This window comes from Oncorhynchus mykiss, chromosome 4 (assembly GCF_057628025.1).
Source record: "Oncorhynchus mykiss isolate SJ-2025 chromosome 4, ASM5762802v1, whole genome shotgun sequence".
In the NCBI taxonomy this organism is placed as follows: Eukaryota; Metazoa; Chordata; class Actinopteri; order Salmoniformes; family Salmonidae; genus Oncorhynchus; species Oncorhynchus mykiss.
In genome coordinates this window covers 28523935-28547465 of record NC_143025.1, presented here as the reverse complement: position 1 = coordinate 28547465, position 23531 = coordinate 28523935, and the positions used below count along the sequence as shown (strand labels likewise).

The 23531-nt window shown below is 44.8% G+C and overlaps 1 protein-coding gene across 31 annotated transcripts in view; it reads right to left on the bottom strand.

Annotated features, from left to right (window-relative positions):
- dab1a (DAB adaptor protein 1a) overlaps positions 1-23531 on the bottom strand; it is a 93550-nt gene that overhangs the window by 33247 nt on the left and 36772 nt on the right. For all 31 annotated transcript variants that reach the window (XM_090231720.1, XM_090231706.1, XM_090231709.1 and 28 more), the window contains exon 3: positions 4974-5113. In XM_090231720.1, coding sequence (XP_090087846.1) covers positions 4974-5113 — 140 coding nt within the window. The remainder of the gene's footprint in view (positions 1-4973; positions 5114-23531) is intronic.

The window sequence follows — 23531 nt, the reverse complement described above, 5'->3', positions numbered from 1 at the left end:
TAGACCGCCCTGCTGCTGCTATGCCCTACAGAACAGACACAAAGAGACAGTTAGAAACACCTTCTGTTTGTGGTCTCCTTTAGACCGCCCTGCTGCTGCTATGCCCTACAGAACAGACACAAAGAGACAGTTAGAAACACCTTCTGTTTGTGGTCTCCTTTAGACCGCCCTGCTGCTGCTATGCCCTACAGAACAGACACAAAGAGACAGTTAGAAACACCTTCTGTTTGTGGTCTCCTTTAGACCGCCCTGCTGCTGCTATGCCCTACAGAACAGACACAAAGAGACAGTTAGAAACACCTTCTGTTTGTGGTCTCCTTTAGACCGCCCTGCTGCTGCTATGCCCTACAGAACAGACACAAAGAGACAGTTAGAAACACCTTCTGTTTGTGGTCTCCTTTAGACCGCCCTGCTGCTGCTATGCCCTACAGAACAGACACAAAGAGACAGTTAGAAACACCTTCTGTTTGTGGTCTCCTTTAGACCGCCCTGCTGCTGCTATGCCCTACAGAACAGACACAAAGAGACAGTTAGAAACACCTTCTGTTTGTGGTCTCCTTTAGACCACCTTGCTGCTGCTATGCCCTACAGAACAGACACAAAGAGACAGGATATAGAAACACCTTCTGTTTGTGATCTCCTTTAGACCGCCCTGCTGCTGCTATGCCCTACAGAACAGACACAAAGAGACAGGATATAGAAACACCTTCTGTTTGTGATCTCCTTTAGACCGCCCTGCTGCTGCTATGCCCTACAGAACAGACACAAAGAGACAGTTAGAAACACCTTCTGTTTGTGATCTCCTTTAGACCGCCCTGCTGCTGCTATGCCCTACATAACAGACACAAAGAGACAGGATATAGAAACACCTTCTGTTTGTGATCTCCTTTAGACCGCCCTGCTGCTGCTATGCCCTACAGAACAGACACAAAGAGACAGTTAGAAACACCTTCTGTTTGTGATCTCCTTTAGACCGCCCTGCTGCTGCTATGCCCTACAGAACAGACACAAAGAGACAGTTAGAAACACCTTCTGTTTGTGGTCTCCCTGCTGCTGCTATGCCCTACAGAACAGACACAAAGAGACAGTTAGAAACACCTTCTGTTTGTGATCTCCTTTAGACCGCCCTGCTGCTGCTATGCCCTACAGAACAGACACAAAGAGACAGGATATAGAAACACCTTCTGTTTGTGATCTCCTTTAGACCGCCCTGCTGCTGCTATGCCCTACAGAACAGACACAAAGAGACAGGATATAGAAACACCTTCTGTTTGTGATCTCCTTTAGACCGCCCTGCTGCTGCTATGCCCTACAGAGCAGACACAAAGAGACGGGATATAGAAACACCTTCTGTTTGTGGTCTCCTTTAGACCGCCCTGCTGCTGCTATGCCCTACAGAACAGACACAAAGAGACAGTTAGAAACACCTTCTGTTTGTGATCTCCTTTAGACCGCCCTGCTGCTGCTATGCCCTACAGAACAGACACAAAGAGACAGTTAGAAACACCTTCTGTTTGTGATCTCCTTTAGACCGCCCTGCTGCTGCTATGCCCTACAGAACAGATACAAAGAGACAGTTAGAAACACCTTCTGTTTGTGGTCTCCTTTAGACCGCCCTGCTGCTGCTATACCCTACAGAACAGACACAAAGAGACAGTTAGAAACACCTTCTGTTTGTGGTCTCCTTTAGACCGCCCTGCTGCTGCTATGCCCTACAGAACAGACACAAAGAGACAGTTAGAAACACCTTCTGTTTGTGATCTCCTTTAGACCGCCCTGCTGCTGCTATGCCCTACAGAACAGACACAAAGAGACAGTTAGAAACACCTTCTGTTTGTGGTCTCCTTTAGACCACCTTGCTGCTGCTATGCCCTACAGAACAGACACAAAGAGACAGTTAGAAACACCTTCTGTTTGTGGTCTCCTTTAGACCGCCCTGCTGCTGCTATGCCCTACAGAACAGACACAAAGAGACAGTTAGAAACACCTTCTGTTTGTGATCTCCTTTAGACCGCCCTGCTGCTGCTATGCCCTACAGAACAGACACAAAGAGACAGGATATAGAAACACCTTCTGTTTGTGATCTCCTTTAGACCGCCCTGCTGCTGCTATGCCCTACAGAACAGACACAAAGAGACAGGATATAGAAACACCTTCTGTTTGTGATCTCCTTTAGACCGCCCTGCTGCTGCTATGCCCTACAGAACAGACACAAGGAGACAGGATATAGAAACACCTTCTGTTTGTGATCTAATTTAGACCGCCCTGCTGCTGCTATGCCCTACAGAACAGACACAAAGAGACAGGATATAGAAACACCTTCTGTTTGTGATCTCCTTTAGACCGCCCTGCTGCTGCTATGCCCTACAGAACAGACACAAAGAGACAGGATATAGAAACACCTTCTGTTTGTGATCTCCTTTAGACCGCCCTGCTGCTGCTATGCCCTACAGAACAGACACAAAGAGACAGTTAGAAACACCTTCTGTTTGTGATCTCCTTTAGACCGCCCTGCTGCTGCTATGCCCTACAGAACAGACACAAAGAGACAGTTAGAAACACCTTCTGTTTGTGGTCTCCTTTAGACCGCCTTGCTGCTGCTATGCCCTACAGAACAGACACAAAGAGACAGTTAGAAACACCTTCTGTTTGTGATCTCCTTTAGACCGCCCTGCTGCTGCTATGCCCTACAGAACAGACACAAAGAGACAGTTAGAAACACCTTCTGTTTGTGGTCTCCTTTAGACCGCCTTGCTGCTGCTATGCCCTACAGAACAGACACAAAGAGACAGTTAGAAACACCTTCTGTTTGTGATCTCCTTTAGACCGCCCTGCTGCTGCAATGCCCTACAGAACAGACACAAAGAGACAGGATATAGAAACCCCTTCTGTTTGTGGTCTCCTTTAGACCGCCCTGCTGCTGCTATGCCCTACAGAACAGACACAAAGAGACAATTAGAAACACCTTCTGTTTGTGATCTCCTTTAGACCGCCCTGCTGCTGCTATGCCCTACAGAACAGACACAAATAGACAGTTAGAAACACCTTCTGTTTGTGATCTCCTTTAGACCGCCCTGCTGCTGCTATGCCCTACAGAACAGACACAAGAGACAGTTAGAAACACCTTCTGTTTGTGATCTCCTTTAGACCGCCCTGCTGCTGCTATACCCTACAGAACAGACACAAAGAGACAGGATATAGACACACACTATTTACTGTAAATGGAGAAGAGCAGCAAGGAGGAGGAAAGAGCAGAAGTGTGTGTCCGTGTGTGTCCGTGTGTGTGTGTGTGTGTGTGTGTGTGTGTGTGTCAGGGTTTCCACTAGCCGGTAATAGCTGGCTTTTGTCTGATTAAAAAAAATAGAAAAGCAGATCAATAAAATTAGCGCCGGCCAATAGTCCAGTCGACGTAAATACCAAAATACCAGTCGATGTAAATACATTTGACTGGTCATGCTTATCAGTCTACAGGTTAATTTGCATAATTTTGTGGAATTAAATTAGTGCGTGTGTACAGTCTATTCGTTATGTATCTTAGCACACGTGTACAGAATACATATACAGAGCCTGTCTGACGGCAGAAGAGTTGCTGCCGCAGCATCTGTGATGTGTTCTATACAACAGGGAAAAGACCCGCTCAAAATCTGCTTTATCCAGCCTAGGACTACCGGATGAATGAATCTGGGATCTATCGTCCCAACTGGCTCAGAGTCTGTTTGGAATAGGCTATTTCTTTGTCGACAAGCTGACCAAAGCCTTGACATATGCTAGTTATTTTGCTGTTCGTTACTCGTCTTGTTGGCTGAGGAAAAGTACATGTGGACAGTTATTCTAACATGTTCAAAGTGCACATCAGATTTTGGTAAGAAGGACCACACACCGTTGCATCCTCGACTTGCATGTTCTGTTAAAATGAATTACCATAGTTTCAATGTGATTTGTGTCATTCTGAGCACCGTGGGTGGACGCCCTAATCAGGTTACGCATCCAATGCAAAAGGCTCCGGTAAACTTCTCAAATGTCCGGTAAATTAAAATGTTGCCGGTCAAATGTCCGGAAACCCTGGTGTGTATTGCCTGTCTGGATGAGCAAATTGGGAAACAAGTTGATCAATGCACCGTTTGCCTCTGCTCCTCACCCTCACCTCTTCTCTCCTCACCCCTCTTCTCTCCTCACCCCTCACCTCTCCTCACCTCTCCTCACCTCTCACTTCTCCTCACCCCTCACTTCTCCTCACCCCTCACTTCTCCTCACTTCTCCTCATCCTTCAGTTCTATTCCCCCCTCATCTCTCCTCACCTCTCCACACCCCTCACCTCTCCTCACCCCTCTTTTCTCCTCACCCTTCACTTCTCCTCACCCCTCTCTTCTCCTCACCCTTCACTTCTCCTCACCTCTCCTCATCCTTCACTTCTCTTTACCCCTCTCTTCTCCTCACCATTCACTTCTCCTCACTTCTCCTCATCCTTCACTTCTCTTCCCCCTCATCTCTCCTCACTTCTCCTCACCCCTCTCTTCTCCTCATCCTTCACTTCTCCTCACCCCTCTCTTCTCCTCACCCCTCACCTCTCCTCACCTCTCCTCACCCCTCACGTCTCCTCACCCCTCACCTTTCCTCACCTCTCCTCACTCCTCACCTTTCCTCACCCCTCCTCACCCCTCACCTTTTTCACACCATCCTTCCATCACATAATTACCCAGCATGTTAAATGAGATAGGAGCCTAAATCACTATCCTCACCTCCTCTCTCCCTCATCCTCCCTTCTCTCTCCCCTTCTTCACCTCCTCTCTACCCATCCTCACCGCTCTCCCCTCCTCTCTCCCCAATCCTTCCTCTGCTCTCCCCCATCCTCACCTCCCCTCTCTCCCCTATCTTCTCTCCCCCATCTCCACCTCATTATGCTCCATTATTACCCTAGACACCTTGCCCCTCATTCCCTGTCCTCGGGGTCAAACACACACACACACACTCACCTTGAGCTTCATCATGGAGTCTTGACAGAGTTTGTCTCCGCGTGCAGCGGTGACCTCGTCCAGACCGATGAGTTTAGCCTTGTAGCGAACGCCATCCCCCTTAAACCGCCTGATCAACCCGGCCTCGCTACGATCCTGCCCTGAGAGAGACAGAGACACAAACACAGAGTCAGTACAGTACAATAAACACACATGACTATGACCCCCCATCCCTCCCTATTCTATCTCTCTATCTCTATCCATCCTTCTATATTCTATCTCTATCCATCCTTCTCTATTCTATCTCTATCCATCCCTCTCTATTCTATCTCTATCCACCCTCTCTATTCTATCTCTATCCATCCCTCTCTATTCTATCTCTATCCATCCTTCTCTATTCTATCTCTATCCATCCCTCTTTTTTCTATCTCTATCATCCCTCTCTATTACAGTATATCGCTATCATCCCTCTCTATTCAATCTCTATCCATCCTTCCCTATTCTATCTCTCTATTCATCTCTCCCTATTTTATCTCTCTATCCATCCCATCTCTATCTCTATCCATCCCATCTCTACCTCTATCCACCCCTGTTTCCCCTCTCTTCTCACACTCTCTATTATCTATGTGTGTACTAGTGTGTTTGTGTGTGTTGTCCTTGCTCCTCTCTCTATATTATCTCCTGTGGTTAGTAAAGTATTCCTCACAGACAACAGAGTGGGAGGGAGGGAGGAAGATAATTAAGAAAATTCCCAAAGTTGAGAAAAGCTTTGACTATAATAGCCTTGCTATTGAGAGATGCCGCAGAAGGCACAACTGGCTCTCGAGAGCACACTGCCCACAAAATGAGGTGGAAACTGAGTTGCACTTCCTAACCTCCTGCCAAATGTATGACCATATTAGAGACACATGCAGTTGAAGTCAGAAGTATACATACACCTTAGCCAAGTACATTTAAACTCAGTTTTTCACAATTCCTGACATTTAATCCTCGTAAAAATTCCCTCTTTTAGGTCAGTTAGGATCACCACTTTATTTTAAGAATGTGAAATGTCAGAATAATAGAAGAGAGGATGATTTATTTCAGCTTTAATTCCCACATTTATTGGGAATATTGATTTATTTCAGCTTCTGGGTCATAAGTTTACACACAGTCAAATAGTATTTGGTAGCATTGCCTTTAAATTATTTAACTTGGGTCAAAATGTTTCAGGTATCCTTCCACAAGCTTCCCACAATAAGTTGGGTGAATTTTGGCCCATTCCTCCTGACAGAGTTGGTGTAACTGAGTCAGGTTTGTAGGCCTCCTTGCTCGTACACGCTTTTTCAGTTCTGCCCACAAATGTTCTATAGGATTGAGGGGCTTCAGGGCTTTGTGATGACCACATCAATACCTTGACTTTGTTGTCCTTAAGCCATTTTGCCACAACTTTGAAAATATACTTGGGGTCATTGTCCATTTGGAAGACCCATTTGAGACCAAACTTTAACTTCCTGACTGATGTCTTGAGACGTTGCTTCAATATATCCCCATAATTTTCTTTCCTCATGATGCCATCTATTTTGTGAAGTGCACCAGTCCCTCCTGCAGCAAAGCACCCCCACAACATGACGCTGCCACCCCCCGTGCTTCACGGTTGGGATGGTGTTCTTCGACTTGCAAGCCTCCCCTTTTTCCTCCAAACATAACGATGGTCATTATGGCCAAACAGTTCTATTTTTGTTTCATCAGACCAGATGACATTTCTCGAAAAAGTACGATCTTTGTCCCCATGTGCAGTTGCAAACCTTAGTCTGTTATTTTTATGGTGGTTTTGGAGCAGTGGCTTCTTCCTTGCTGTGCGGCCTTTCAGGTTATGTCCACATAGGACTCGTTTTACTGTGAATATAGATACTTTTGTACCTGTTTCCTCCAGCATCTTCACAAGGTCCTTTGCTGTTGTTCTAGGTTTGATTTGCACTTTTCGCACCAACGTTCATCTCTAGGAGACAGAGCGCGTCTCTTTCCTGAGCGGTATGACGGCTGCGTGGTCCCATGGTGGTTATACTTGCGTACTATTGTTTGTACAGATAAACATGGTACCTTGAGGCATTTGGAAATTGCTCCCAAGGATGAACCAGACTTGTGGAGTTATTTTGATCTTCCCATGATGTCAAGCAAAGAGGCACTGAGTTTGAAGGTAGGCCTTGAAATACATCCACAGGTACACCTCCAACTGACTCAAATTGTGTCAAGTAGCCTATCAGAAACTTCTAAAGCCATGACATCATTTTCTGGAATTTTCCAAGCTGTTTAAAAGGCACAGTCAACATAGTGTATGTAAATTTCTTCCCCACTGGAATTGTGATACAGTGAATTATAAGTGAAATAATCTGTCTGTAAACAATTGTTGGAAAAATGACTTGTGTCATGCACAAAGTAGATGTCCTAAGCGACTCCTAAGAAATGTGTGAAGTGGTTGAAAAACTAGTTTTAATGACTCCAACCTAAGTGTATGTAAACTTCCGACTTCAACTGTATTTCCCTCAGATTACACAGACCCACAAAGAATTCTAAAACGAATCCAATTTTGATAAACTCCCATATTTAATAGGTGAATACCACAGTTACCATCACAGCAGCAAGATTTGCAACCTGTTGACAAAAGAAAATGGCAACCAGTGAACAAACACTATATGGTCTTCCTTATGGTGTGTGTAACTGTAATTTGACAGCCAGCCAAACCATTTTAAAAGAAACTGAATCATTGTCAGGATTCCAAAAACCTCCAGTGTTTTATTGATGAAAGTGAAAAAGCAATGCTTTCAAATGATTTTACAAGGATGGCAAGAGACCAGCAGAGACCAACCAGCAGTGTAGAAACCGTTCTCAACAATGACTCTATAACTAAATGAATTCCTGGTTCCCCTTTCAGCGCCAAAGAAAAATCGCAAGTTAGATGCCGTTAAATAGAATGGCCACCGGGTGGACAATATCAATATGGATATACAGTGCATTCGGAAAGTATTCAGACCCCTTGACTTTTTCCACATTTTGTTACGTTACAGCCTTGTTCAGTACATTGTTGAAGCACCTTTGGCAGCAACTTTCAAGTCTTCTTTGGTATGACGCTATTCAAGACCTCTTGACTTTTTCCACATTTTCTTATGTTGCTTACATTATTTTAAAATTATTATTTTTTTTAAATTCCCTCATCAATCTACATACAATACCCCATAATGACATCACAATACCCCATAATGACATCACAATACCCCATAATGACATCACAATACCCCATAATGACAAAGCAAAAACAGCTTTTTATACATTTTTGCAAATAAAAAACAACTGAAATATCACATTTACATAAGTATTCAGACCCTTTACTCAGTACTTTGTTGAAGCACCTTTGGCAGTGATTACAGCCTCGAGTCTTCTTGGATATGACGCTACAAGCTTGACAAACCTGTATTTTGGGAGTTTCTCCCATTCTTCTCTGCAGATCCTCTCAAGCGATGTCTCTCCAGAGATGTTCGATTTCTTCAAGTCCGGGCTCTGTCTGGGCCACTCAAGGACATTCAGAGACTTGTTCCAAAGCTACTTCTGTGTAGTCTTGGCTGTGTGTTTAGGGTCGTTGTCCTGTTGGAAGGTGAACCTTCGCCCCAGTCTGGGGTACTGAGCGCTCTGGAGCAGGTTTTAATCAAGAATCTCTCTGTATTTTGCACTGTACATCTTTCCCTTGATCCTGACTAGTCTCCCAGTCCCTGCCGCTGAAAAACATCCTCACAGCATGATGCTGCCACCATGCTTCACCGTAGGGATGGTGCCAGGTGTCCTTCAGACGTGACGCTTGGCATTCAGACCGAAGAGTTCAATCTTGGTTTCATCAGACCAAAGAATCTTGTTTCTCATGGTCTGAAAGTCCTTTAGGTGCATTTTGGCAAACTCCAACCGGGCGGTCATGTGCCTTTTACTGAAGAGTGGCTTCCGTCTGGGCACACTACCATAAAGGCCTGATTGGTGGAGTGCTGCAGTTGGTTGTTATTCTGGAAAGTTCTCCCATCTCCACAGAGGAACTCTAGAGCTCTATCAGAGTGACCATCAGGTTCTTGGTCACCTCCCTGACCAAGGCCCTTCTCCCCTGATTGCTCAGTTTGGAAGAGCTGCCAACTCTAGGAAGAATCTTAGTGGTTCCAAAGTTCTTCCATTTAAGGTGGAGGCAAATGATGGAGGCAACTATGTTCTTGGGGACCTTCAATGCTGCAGACATTTGTTGGTACCCTTCCCCAGATCTATGCCTCGACACAATCCTGTCTCGGAGCTCTACGGACAATTCCTTTGACCTCATGGCTTGGTTTTTGCTCTGACATGCACTGTCACCTGTGGGACCTTATATGTGTGTGCCTTTCCAAATCATGTCCAATCAATTCAATTTACCACAGGAGGACTCCAATAAATTTTTTGAAACATCTCAAGGATGATCAATGGAAACAGGATGCACCTGAGCTCAAATTCGCGTCTGATAGCAAAGGGTCTGAATACTTATGTAAATAAGGCATTTCTGTTTAAAACATTTTTATACATTTCAAATTTCATTGCTTTGTCATTATGGGGTAGTGTGTAGATTGATAAGGGACATTTAAAAAAAAATCTATTTTAAAATAAGGCTGGTAACATAACAAAATGTGGAAAAAGTGAAAAGGTCTGAATACTGTCTGAATGCATTGCAAACCCTGAATGAGGCAGAGCAAATAGCATTGTAAATACAACTCATGTATGTTTATTTATTTCCCCTTTTGTACTTAAACTCTTCAATATTTTTACAACACTGTACATCGCCACAATATAACATTCAAAATGCCTCTATTCTTTTAAAGCAGTGTAATGTTTACTGTTTATGTATGGTTGTTTATTTCCCTATTATTCGTTATCTATTTCACTTGCTTTGGCAATGTATGTTTCCAGTGGCAATAAAGCCCTTTTGAATTGAATTGTGAGAGAGAACGAGAGAGACCCTCAGGGGATGAGACTTTAGCCTGATCTGTCGCAGCTCTCTCAGGACCTTAGTCCAGTTCCATCACTCTGAGATGAAACACCACACACATACGAGAGGCAAGCAGGAAGCACTGGGTACCGGGGGGTTTAGGGTTTCAGTGCCTTGCTGAAGAGACCAGCGGCAGTAGGTACTGATTACAGAAACCCTCCAGCCCTGAGATTCAAACCGCCATAAATCCATTTGCTGGGCTAACTCTGGAACCTAAATCCAATAAAATAAAATCAAATGTTATTGGTCACATACACATGGTTAGCGGTATGTTATTGCGAGTGTAGCGAAAAGCTTATGCTCCTAGATCTGACAGTGGAGCAGTATCTAACAGGTAATATCTAACAATTCCACAACAAAACCTAATACACCCAATCTAGTAAAGGGATGGGATGAGAATATATAAGTGTAAAATACAGTGGGGCAAAAAATTATTTAGTCAGCCACCAATTGTGCAAGTTCTCCCACTTAGAAGATGAGAGAGGCCTGTCATTTTCATCATAGGTACACTTCAACTATGACAGACAAAATTAGAAGAAAAAAATCCAGAAAATCACATTGTAGGATTTTTAATGAATTTATTTAAAAATGATGGTGGAAAATAAGTATTTTGTCAATAACAAAAGTTTATCTCAAAACGTTTTCTGTAAGTCTTCACAAGGTTTTCACACACTGTTGCTGGTATTTTGGCCCACTCCTCCATGTAGATCTCCTCTAGAGCAGTGATGTTTTGGGGCTGTTGCTGGGCAACACGGACTTTCAACTCCCTCCAAAGATTTTCTATGGGGTTGAGATCTGGAGACTGGCTAGGCCACTCCAGGACCTTGAAATGCTTCTTACGAAGCCTCTCGTTCGTTGCCCGGGCAGTGTGTTTGGGATCATTGTCATGCTGAAAGACCCAACCACATTTCATTTTCAATGCCCTTGCTGATGAAAGGAGGTTTTCACTCAAAATCTCACGATACATGGCCCCATTCATTCTTTCCTTTACACGGATCAGTCGTCCTGGTCCCTTTGCAGAAAAACAGCATGATGTTTCCACCCCCAAGCTTCACAGTAGGTATGGTGTTCTTTGGATGCAACTCAGCATTCTTTGTCCTCCAAACACGACGAGTTGAGTTTTTAACAAAAAGTTATATTTTGGTTTCATCTGACCATATGACATTCTCCCAATCTTCTTCTGGATCATACAAATGCTCTCTAGCAAACTTCAGACGGGCCTGGACATGTACTGGCTTAAGCAGGGAGACACGTCTGGATCTGCAGGATTTGAGTCCCTGGCGGCGTAGTGTGTTACTGATGGTAGGCTTTGTTACTTTGGTCCCAGCTCTCTGCAGGTCATTCACTAGGTCCCCCCGTGTGGTTCTGGGATTTTTGCTCACCGTTCTTGTGATCATTTTGACCCCACGGGGTGAGATCTTGCGTGGAGCCCCAGATCGAGGGAGATTATCAGGGGTCTTGTATGTATTCCATTTCCTAATAATTGCTCCCACAGTTGATTTCTTCAAACCAAGCTGCTTACCTATTGCAGATTCAGTCTTCCCAGCCTGGTGCAGGTCTACAATTTTGTTTCTGGTGTCCTTGGACAGCTCTATGGTCTTGGCCATAGTGGAGTTTGGAGTGTGACTGTTTGAGGTTGTGGACAGGTGTCTTTAATACTGATAACAAGTTCAAACAGGTGCCATTAATACAGGTAACAAGTGGAGGACAGAGGAGCCTCTTAAAGAAGAAGTTACAGGTCTGTGAGAGCCAGAAATCTTGCTTGTTTGTAGGTGACCAAATACTTATTTTCCACCATCATTTGCAAATAAATTCATTAAAAATCCTACGATGTGATTTTCTGGATCTTTTGTCTGTCAAAGTTGAAGTGTACCTATGATGAAAATTACAGGCCTCTCTCATCTTTTTAAGTGGGAGAACTTGCACAATTGGTGGCTGACTAAATACATTTTTGCCCCACTGTATATGGATGAGCAGTGACAGAGCTGCTAAGATGCAATAGAAAGTAAATAATAGATAGTGAAGGATACAGTATATACAGTTGAAGTCAGAAGTTTACAGAAGTTTTACACTTAGGTTGGAGTCATTATAATTCGTTTTTCAACCACTCCACAAATTTCTTGTTAACAAACAATAGTTTTGGCAAGTCGCTTAGGACATCTACTTTGTGCATGACACAAGTGATTTTTCCAACAATTGTTTACAGACAGATTATTTAACTTATAATTCACTGTATCAACATTCCAGTGGGTCCAAAATTTACATACACTAAATTGACTGTGCCTTTTAAACAGCTTGGAAAATTCCAGAAAATTAAGTTGTGGCTTTAGAAGCTTCTGATAGGCTAATTGACACCATTTGAGTCAATTGGAGGTGTATCTGTGGATGTATTTCAAGGCCTACCTTCAAACTCAGTGCATCTTTGCTTGACATCATAGGAAAATCAAAATAACTCAGCCAAGACCTCAGAAAGAAATTGTAGACCTCCACAAGTCTGGTTCATCTTTGGGAGCAATTTCCAAATGCCTGAATGTACCACGTTCATCTGTACAAACAATAGTACGCAAGTATAACCACCATGGGACCACGCAGCCGTCATACCGCTCAGGAAGGAGACGCATTCTGTCTCCTAGAGATGAACGTACTTTGATGAGAAAAGTGCAAATCAATCCCAGAACAATAGCAAAGGACCTTGTGAAGATGCTGGAGGAAAAGGTACAAAAGTATCTATATCCACAGTAAAACTGAAACCTGAAAGGCCGCTCAGCAAGGAAGAAGCCACTGCTCCAAAATCGCCATAAAAAAAGACAGACTACGGTTTGCAAATGCACATGGGGACAAAGATCGTACTTTTTGGAGAAATATCCTATGGTCTAATGAAACCAAAATAGAACTGTTTGGTCAGAATGACCATCGTTATGTTTGGAGGACTAAGGGGGAGGTTTGCAAGTCAAAGAACACCATCCCAACCGTGAAGCACGGGGGTGGCAGCATCATGTTGCTTTGCTGCAGGAGAGACTGGTGCACTTCACAAAATAGATTATTATGAGGAAGGACAATTATGGGGATATATTGAAGCAACATCTCAAGACCTTAGTCAGGAAGTTAAAGCTTGGTCGCAAAGGGGTCTTCCAAATGGACAATGACCCAAACCATGCTTTCAAAGTTGTGGCAAAATGGCTTAAGGTCAACAAAGTCAAGGTATCGGAGTGGCCATCACAAAGCCCTGACCTCAATCCTATAGAACATTTGTGGGCAGAACTGAAAAAGCGTGTACGAGCAAGGAGGCCTACAAACCTGACTCAGTTACACCAACTCTGTCAGGAGGAATGGGCCAAAATTCACCCAACTTATTGTGGGAAGCTTGTGGAAGGCTACCTGAAATGTTTGACCCAAGTTAAACCATTTAAAGGCAATGCTACCAAATACTAATTGAGTGTATGTAAACTTCTGACCCACTGGGAATGTGATGAAATAAATAAAATCTTAAATAAATAATTTTCTCTATTATTCTGACATTTCACATTCTTAAAATATAGTGGTGATCTTAACTGACCTAAGACAGGGAATTTTTACTAGGATTAAGGTATATGTAAACTTCCGACTTCAACTGTCAATACAAGATCAGTATTGTGAGATATGTAAACATTGTTAAAGTGGCATTATTATAGTGACTAGTGTACCATTTATTAAAGTGGCCAATGATATCAAGTCTGTAGGTTGGCAGCTGCCTCTCTGAGCTAGTGGTGCCTGTTTAACAATCTGATGGCCTTGAGATTGAAAAACAGCTTCTATCTCTCTGTCCCAGCTTTGATGCACCTGTACTGACCTCGCCTTCTGGATGGAAGTGGGGTGAACAAGTATTGGCTCGGGTGGTTATTGTCCTTGATTATATTTTTTGCCTTCCTGTGACATTGGGTGGTGTAGGTGTCCTGGAGGGCAGGTAGTTTGCCCCTGGTGATGTGCTGTGCAGACCGCACCACCCTCTGGAGAGCCCTGCGGTTGTGGGCAGTGCAGTTGCCATACCAGGTGGTGATACAGCCCAACAGGATGCTCTCAATTGTGCATATGTAAAAGTTAGTGAGGGTTTTCAGGGATAAGCCACATTTTTTCAGCCTCCTGAGGCTGTCTGTGTCTGCTGTCTGTGTGCGTGGACCATTTCAGTTTGTCGGTAACATGTACACAGAGGAACTTAAAACTTTCCACTTTCTCCACTGCTGTCCCATCGATGTGGAGAGGGGGGTGTTCCCTTTGCTGTTTCCTGAAGTCCACGATCATCTCTTTTGTTTTGCTCGCATTGAGTGAGAGGTTATTTTCCTGACACCACACTCTGAGGGCCCTCACCTTCTCCCTGTAGGCTGTCTCGTTGTTGTTGGTAATCAAGCCTACCACTGTACTGTCATCTTTAAACTTGATGATTGAGTTGGAGGCATACATGGCCACGCAGTCATGGGTGAACAGGGAGTACAGGAGAGGGCTGAGAACGCACCCTTGTGGGGCCCCAGGGTTGAGGATCAGCGGAATGGAGATGTTGTTTCCTACCTTCAACACCTGGGGGCGGCCCTTCAGGAAATCCAGGACCCAGTTGCACAGGGTGGGGTCGAAACCCAGGGTCTCAAACTTAATGATGAATTTTTAGGGTACTGTGGTGTTGAATGCTGAGCTGTAGTCAATGAACAGCATTCTTACATAGGTATTCCTGTTTTTCAGATGGGTTAGGGCAGTGTGCAGTGTGATGGCGTCGTCTGTGGACCTATTGGGGCGGTAAGCAAATTGGAGGATGACAGGTAGGGTGGAGGTGATATGATCCTTGACTAGTCTCTCAAAGCACTTCATGATGACAGAAGGGAGTGCTACTGGGCGATTAGTTCAGTTACCTTGTCTTTCTTGGGAACAGGAACAATGGTGGCCATCTTGAAGCATGTGGGGACAGCAGACTGGGATGGGGATTGATTGAATATGTCCGTAAACACACCAGCCAGCTGGTCTGCGCATGCTCTGAGGACGCGGCTAGGGATGCCGTCTGGGCCGGCAGCCTTGCGAGGGTTAACACGTTTAAATGTTTTACTCAGGTTGGCCACGGAGAAGGAGAGCCCACAGTCTTTGGTAGCAGGCCATGTCACTGTATTGTCCTCAAAGCGCGCAAAGAAGTTGTTTAATTTGTCTGGGAGCAAGACGTCGATGTCCGCGATGGGGCTGGTATTCTTTTTGTAATCCGTGATTGTCTGTAGACCCTGCCACATACGTCTCGTGTTTGAGCCGTTGAATTGTGACTTCACTTTGTCTTACAGAGGGAATAACTACACTGTATTTGGCCATTTTTCCAGTCGTCTTGTCATGATTAAATGCGGTGGTACGAGCTTTCAGTTTTGCACGAATGCTGCCATCTATCCACGGTTTATGGTTAGGTAAGGTTTTAACATTGGGTACATCTCCTATACACTTCCTCATAAACTCGCTCACCGAGTCAGAGTATAGGTCAATGTTTTTGTCTGAGGCTACCTGGAACATATCCCAGTCCACGGTACCGAAGCAGTCTTGAAGCGTGGAATCCAATTGGTCAGACAAGCGTTGGATAGACCTAAGCATAGGTGCTCCCTGTTTCAGTTTCTGCCTATAGGAGGGGAGCAACAAGATTGTGTCATGGTCAGATTTGCCAAAAGGAGGGCCGGGGAGGGCCTTGTATGCATCGTGGAAGTTAGAGTAGCGGTGGTCGAGTGTGTTACTTGCCCATGTACTGCAATCGATATGCTGATAGAATTTAGGTAGACTTGTTCTCAGATTAGCTTTGTTAAAATCCCCAGCTACAATAAATGCAGCCTCGGGATATATGGTTTCCAGTTTGCATAAAGTCCAGTGAAGTTCCTTGATGGCCGTCTTGGTCACCGCTTGCGCAGGGATATACACGGCTGTGACGATAACCGAGGAGAGTTCTCTTGGGAGATAATAAGGTCGGCATTTGATTGTAAGGAATTCTAGGTCAGGTGAACAAAAGGACTTGAGTTCTTGTATGTTGTTATAATTACAACATGAGTTGTTAATCATGAAACATACACCCCCGCCCTTCTTCTCACCAGAGAGATGTTTGTTCCTGTTGGTGCGATGCACTGAAAATCCCATTGGCTGTACTGACTCAGACAGCATGTCCCCAGCTAGCCATGTCTCCATGAAACAGAGTATGTTACAATCCTGGAAATCTCTTTGGAAAGCAACTCTTGCACTAATTTCGTCGACTTTGTTAACTAGGGACTGGACATTAGCGAGTAATATACTCTGAAGCGGTGGGTGGTGTGCGAGCATCCGAAGCCTCACTAGAAGACCACTCCGGCACACTCTCCTCTGACGTTGTTGTTTTGGGTTGGCCTCTGGAGTCAGTTCAAATGCCCTGGGAGGTGCAGACAAAGGATCTGCATTGGGAAAGTCGTATTCCTGGTCGTAGTGCTGGTTGTGCTAGTAAGTTAATGTCTCTCTGATATCAAATAGTTATTCCCGGCTGTATGCAATAACACTTAAAGTTTTCTGGGCTAACAACGTAAGAAATAATACATTAAAAAAACAAAATACTGCAGTTTCCTAAGGACTTGAAGCGAAGCTGCCATCTCTATCGCGCCATCAACCTCTAAACAACTGTACCTGATGCCCATAGCAGTATTTCATTCATATTTTTTTGGCCATTATGACTGGCTGATAGTTACAGACCAATATACCATATAGGCATGCACACATGGCTCACACAAGCTCACAGACACACACACACAAGTAAGTACACTCATGCACACACATTCTTGTGACAACCCCCCCTCCCTTCAGAGAGTCATCCCAGCATGTGAGCAACATGAAAGCCAAGAGAGGTAGATAGAGAGTGAGAGTAAGGGGGATGAAAGAGGTATAGGGAGAGGTAGAGAGAGGTAGGAGGTAGATTTGTATAGATAGCTCCGGGGTTAGCTTGCCTGCTGAGTGGTTTATATTAGTATCATGCTCCATCACAGTCTTTCCTGTCACAGCTGAATTCATCTCTCTCTCTGTGTGTGTGTGTGTGTGTGTGTGTGTGTGTGTGTGTGTGTGTGTGTGTGTGTGTGTGTGTGTGATGTAATTAAATGTCCGCTGCGGCTGTGACCTGCTGTGCCTCTAACACATCTAATGAAATAATCCTCCATTACATCTGTCACACTAACAGAGAGAGAGAGAGAGAGAGAGAGAGAGAGAGAGAGGGATGAGGGAGAGAAAGGTAGGGAGATAGAGAGAGAGAGATGAGTGGGGAAGATAGAGAGAATGATTGCAGACATGAAAGGAACAACCCAATTCAACACAATCCAACAAAGATGTGTAATATAAGCAGGAAAAATGACCTTGCCTGGGCTTTACAGTGTCTCAGCGGGCTGACAGTGTTGTTAAAACCCAGTCAGTCACACTACTGTAGCTGTTCCTAGAGTGAAGCTACTCTCTTATGGATGATCCCCAGTGCTATTGCACGTTTACTGGGGACTGGATAACAACCACACCCAACACTAAAGTGGTGTTTCTTGGGATTGTGTGTAGAAACTCATTTATGGTTGATTTTATCATCAAGCTAACTGAACTCTGATTTTCCTGAAGACTCTATGTTGAATGATTATATTACCATGCTGACCAAGGCCATGCAGGGTCATTGTTCTGTATGTGTTCATACATATTCATATCTGTAGAGGGCTAAGATCTGCCACTAGGGGGCTGTGGTTACTGTGAGAGGTGTCCTCTCCTCCTCCACTTTCTCTCCTCCCCACCTCTCTTCCTCTCTCCCTCACAGCTCTTCATCACCTCTTTGACCCGGATGACAGGGGCGAGCACTTGGGACCTGAGGTGTGTGTGTGTGTGTGCGCGCGCGTGTGTGTGTGTGTGTGTGTAGCCTGCAGCCATCCACTCTGACAGAAAACAAGGAACAAATTAGAGTGGTAAAACCTCAGGGACAGAACCGTCCACATTATCCCCCCCCCCCCCCCCCCCCCAACTCCCGAAAAATACACCATCGCCACCACTATGACAAGGTCACCTTGTGAAGCAAAAACTTTCTCAGGCCAGAAGGGGAGTTCAGTCTGAGAATAGAGAGGGAGACCGAACCTGCTGTTTCAATTGTCTATCTGTCTGACTGACCCTGTCAATATTGAGTCTCTTTCTCTCGTTCTCAAACTATCCAGCTACACAGGTATCAAATGAGCTTTTATACTGTTCTAAACAGAAACAAACAAAAACATGGTATTTATGAAGACAGGACATCTGTTAAAACAAAAGTCTGTTTCATCCTCCCATATTTCCCGAAATATAGAAACACTTGAAGTTACTTCTCCCTCTCATCTGTCAGTAGGGGAGGTCTTCATGAATCTACTCCCTTCATCTCATCTTGTCTGTCAGTAGGGGAGGTCTTCATGAATCTACTCCTCCCTCTCATCTTGTCTGTCAGTAGGGGAGGTCTTCATGAATCTACTCCCTTCATCTCATCTTGTCTGTCAGTAGGGGAGGTCTTCATGAATCTACTCCCTTAATCTCATCTTGTCTGTCAGTAGGGGAGGTCTTCATGAATCTACTCCTTTCATCTCATCTTATCTGTCAGTAGGGGAGGTCTTCATGAATCTACTCCTCCCTCTCATCTTATCTGTCAGTAACGGAGGTCTTCATGAATCTACTCCTCCCTCTCATCTTATCTGTCAGTAGGGGGGGTCTTCATGAATCTACTCCCTTCATCTCATCTTATCTGTCAGTAGGGGAGGTCTTCATGAATCTACTCCTCCCTCTCATCTTATCTGTCAGTAGGGGAGGTCTTCGTGATCTACTCCCTTCATCTCATCTTATCTGTCAGTAGGGGAGGTCTTCATGAATCTACTCCCTTCATCTCATCTTGTCTGTCAGTAGGGGAGGTCTTCATGAATCTACTCCCTTCATCTCATCTTGTCTGTCAGTAGGGGAGGTCTTCATGAATCTACTCCCTTCATCTCATCTTATCTGTCAGTAGGGGAGGTCTTCATGAATCTACTCCTCCCTCTCATCTTATCTGTCAGTAACGGAGGTCTTCATGAATCTACTCCTCCCTCTCATCTTATCTGTCAGTAGGGGAGGTCTTCGTGATCTACTCCCTTCATCTCATCTTATCTGTCAGTAGGGGAGGTCTTCATGAATCTACTCCCTTCATCTCATCGTATCTGTCAGTAGGGGAGGTCTTCATGAATCTACTCCCTTCATCTCATCTTGTCTGTCAGTAGGGGAGGTCTTCATGAATCTACTCCCTTCATCTCATCTTGTCTGTCAGTAGGGGAGGTCTTTATGAATCTACTCCCTTCATCTCATCTTGTCTGTCAGTAGGGGAGGTCTTCATGAATCTACTTCTCCCTCTCATCTTGTCTGTCAGTAGGGGAGGTCTTCATGAATCTACTCCCTTCATCTCATCTTGTCTGTCAGTAGGGGAGGTCTTCATGAATCTACTCCTCCCTCTCATCTTGTCTGTCAGTAGGGGAGGTCTTCATGAATCTACTCCCTTCATCTCATCTTGTCTGTCAGTAGGGGAGGTCTTCATGAATCTACTCCTCCCTCTCATCTTATCTGTCAGTAGGGGAGGTCTTCATGAATCTACTCCCTTCATCTCATCTTGTCTGTCAGTAGGGGAGGTCTTCATGAATCTACTCCTCCCTCTCATCTTATCTGTCAGTAGGGGAGGTCTTCATGAATCTACTCCCTTCATCTCATCTTGTCTGTCAGTAGGGGAGGTCTTCATGAATCTACTCCTCCCTCTCATCTTATCTGTCAGTAGGGGAGGTCTTCATGAATCTACTCCCTTCATATCATCTTGTCTGTCAGTAGGGGAGGTCTTCATGAATCTACTCCCTTCATCTCATCTTGTCTGTCAGTAGGGGAGGTCTTCATGAATCTACTCCCTTCATCTCATCTCGTCTGTCAGTAGGGGAGGTCTTCATGAATCTACTCCTCCCTCTCATCTTGTCTGTCAGTAGAGGAGGTCTTCATGAATCTACTCCTCCTAAATCTACTCCTCCCTCTCATCTTTTCTGTCAGTAGGGGAGGTCTTCATGAATCTACTCCCTCTCATCTTATCTGTCAGTAGGGGAGGTCTTCATTAATCTACTCCCTTCATCTCATCTTATCTGTCAGTAGGGGAGGTCTTCATGAATCTACTCCCTTCATCTCATCTTGTCTGTCAGTAGGGGAGGTCTTCATGAATCTACTCCCTTCATCTCATCTTATCTGTCAGTAGGGGAGGTCTTCATGAATATACTCCCTTCATCTCATCTTGTCTGTCAGTAGGGGAGGTCTTCATGAATCTACTCCCTTCATCTCATCTTGTCTGTCAGTAGGGGAGGTCTTCATGAATCTACTCCTCGCTCTCATCTTGTCTGTCAGTAGGGGAGGTCTTCATGAATCTACTCCCTTCATCTCATCTTGTCTGTCAGTAGGGGAGGTATTCATGAATCTACTCCCTTCATCTCATCTTGTCTGTCAGTAGAGGAGGTCTTCATGAATCTACTCCTCCTAAATCTACTCCTCCCTCTCATCTTTTCTGTCAGTAGGGGAGGTCTTCATGAATCTACTCCCTCCCTCTCATCTTATCTGTCAGTAGGGGAGGTCTTTGTGATCTACTCCCTTCATCTCATCTTATCTGTCAGTAGGGGAGGTCTTCATGAATCTACTCCCTTCATCTCATCGTATCTGTCAGTAGGGGAGGTCTTCGTGAATCTACTCCCTTCATCTCATCTTGTCTGTCAGTAGGGGAGGTCTTCATGAATCTACTCCCTTCATCTCATCTTGTCTGTCAGTAGGGGAGGTCTTTATGAATCTACTCCCTTCATCTCATCTTGTCTGTCAGTAGGGGAGGTCTTCATGAATCTACTCCCTTCATCTCATCGTATCTGTCAGTAGGGGAGGTCTTCATGAATCTACTCCCTTCATCTCATCTTGTCTGTCAGTAGGGGAGGTCTTCATGAATCTACTCCCTTCATCTCATCTTATCTGTCAGTAGGGGAGGTCTTCATGAATCTACTCCCTTCATCTCATCTTGTCTGTCAGTAGGGGAGGTCTTCATGAATCTACCCCCTTCATCTCATCTTGTCTGTCAGTAGGGGAGGTCTTCATGAATCTACTCCTCCCTCTCATCTTGTCTGTCAGTAGGGGAGATCTTCATGAATCTACTCCCTTCATCTCATCTTGTCTGTCAGTAGGGGAGGTATTCATGAATCTACTCCCTTCATCTCATCTTATCTGTCAGTAGGGGAGGTCTTCATGAATCTACTCCTCCCTCTCATCTTGTCTGTCAGTAGGGGAGGTCTTCATGAATCTACTCCCTTCATCTCATCTTGTCTGTCAGTAGGGGAGGTCTTCATGAATCTACTCCTCCCTCTCATCTTATCTGTCAGTAGGGGAGGTCTTCATGAATCTACTCCCTTCATCTCATCTTGTCTGTCAGTAGGGGAGGTCTTCATGAATCTACTCCCTTCATCTCATCTTGTCTGTCAGTAGGGGAGGTCTTCATGAATCTACTCCCTTCATCTCATCTTATCTGTCAGTAGGGGAGGTCTTCATGAATCTACTCCCTTCATCTCATCTTGTCTGTCAGTAGGGGAGGTCTTCATGAATCTACTCCCTTCATCTCATCTTGTCTGTCAGTAGGGGAGGTCTTCATGAATCTACTTCTCCCTCTCATCTTGTCTGTCAGTAGGGGAGGTCTTCATGAATCTACTCCCTTCATCTCATCTTGTCTGTCAGTAGGGGAGGTATTCATGAATCTACTCCCTTCATCTCATCTTGTCTGTCAGTAGGGGAGGTCTTCATGAATCTACTCCTCCCTCTCATCTTGTCTGTCAGTAGGGGAGGTCTTCATGAATCTACTCCCTTCATCTCATCTTGTCTGTCAGTAGGGGAGGTCTTCATGAATCTACTCCTCCCTCTCATCTTATCTGTCAATAGGGGAGGTCTTCATGAATCTACTCCCTTCATCTCATCTTGTCTGTCAGTAGGGGAGGTCTTCATGAATCTACTCCTCCCTCTCATCTTATCTGTCAGTAGGGGAGGTCTTCATGAATCTACTCCCTTCATCTCATCTTGTCTGTCAGTAGGGGAGGTCTTCATGAATCTACTCCTCCCTCTCATCTTATCTGTCAGTAGGGGAGGTCTTCATGAATCTACTCCCTTCATATCATCTTGTCTGTCAGTAGGGGAGGTCTTCATGAATCTACTCCCTTCATCTCATCTTGTCTGTCAGTAGGGGAGGTCTTCATGAATCTACTCCTCCCTCTCATCTTGTCTGTCAGTAGAGGAGGTCTTCATGAATCTACTCCTCCTAAATCTACTCCTCCCTCTCATCTTTTCTGTCAGTAGGGGAGGTCTTCATGAATCTACTCCCTCTCATCTTATCTGTCAGTAGGGGAGGTCTTCATGAATCTACTCCCTTCATCTCATCTTATCTGTCAGTAGGGGAGGTCTTCATGAATCTACTCCCTTCATCTCATCTTGTCTGTCAGTAGGGGAGGTCTTCATGAATCTACTCCCTTCATCTCATCTTATCTGTCAGTAGGGGAGGTCTTCATGAATCTACTCCCTTCATCTCATCCTTGTCTGTCAGTAGGGGAGGTCTTCATGAATCTACTCCCTTCATCTCATCTTGTCTGTCAGTAGGGGAGGTCTTCATGAATCTACTCCTCGCTCTCATCTTGTCTGTCAGTAGGGGAGGTCTTCATGAATCTACTCCCTTCATCTCATCTTGTCTGTCAGTAGGGGAGGTCTTCATGAATCTACTCCCTTCATCTCATCTTATCTGTCAGTAGGGGAGGTCTTCATGAATCTACTCCCTTCATCTCATCTTGTCTGTCAGTAGGGGAGGTCTTCATGAATCTACTCCCTTAATTTCATCTTATCTGTCAGTAGGGGAGGTCTTCATGAATCTACTCCCTTCATCTCATCTTGTCTGTCAGTAGGGGAGGTCTTCATGAATCTACTCCCTTCATCTCATCTTGTCTGTCAGTAGGGGAGGTCTTCATGAATCTACTCCTCCCTCTCATCTTGTCTGTCAGTAGGGGAGGTCTTCATGAATCTACTCCCTTCATCTCATCTTGTCTGTCAGTAGGGGAGGTATTCATGAATCTACTCCCTTCATCTCATCTTATCTGTCAGTAGGGGAGGTCTTCATGAATCTACTCCTCCCTCTCATCTTGTCTGTCAGTAGGGGAGGTCTTCATGAATCTACTCCCTTCATCTCATCTTGTCTGTCAGTAGGGGAGGTCTTCATGAATCTACTCCTCCCTCTCATCTTATCTGTCAGTAGGGGAGGTCTTCATGAATCTACTCCCTTCATCTCATCTTGTCTGTCAGTAGGGGAGGTCTTCATGAATCTACTCCCTTCATCTCATCTTGTCTGTCAGTAGGGGAGGTCTTCATGAATCTACTCCCTTCATCTCATCTTATCTGTCAGTAGGGGAGGTCTTCATGAATCTACTCCCTTCATCTCATCTTGTCTGTCAGTAGGGGAGGTCTTCATGAATCTACTCCCTTCATCTCATCTTGTCTGTCAGTAGGGGAGG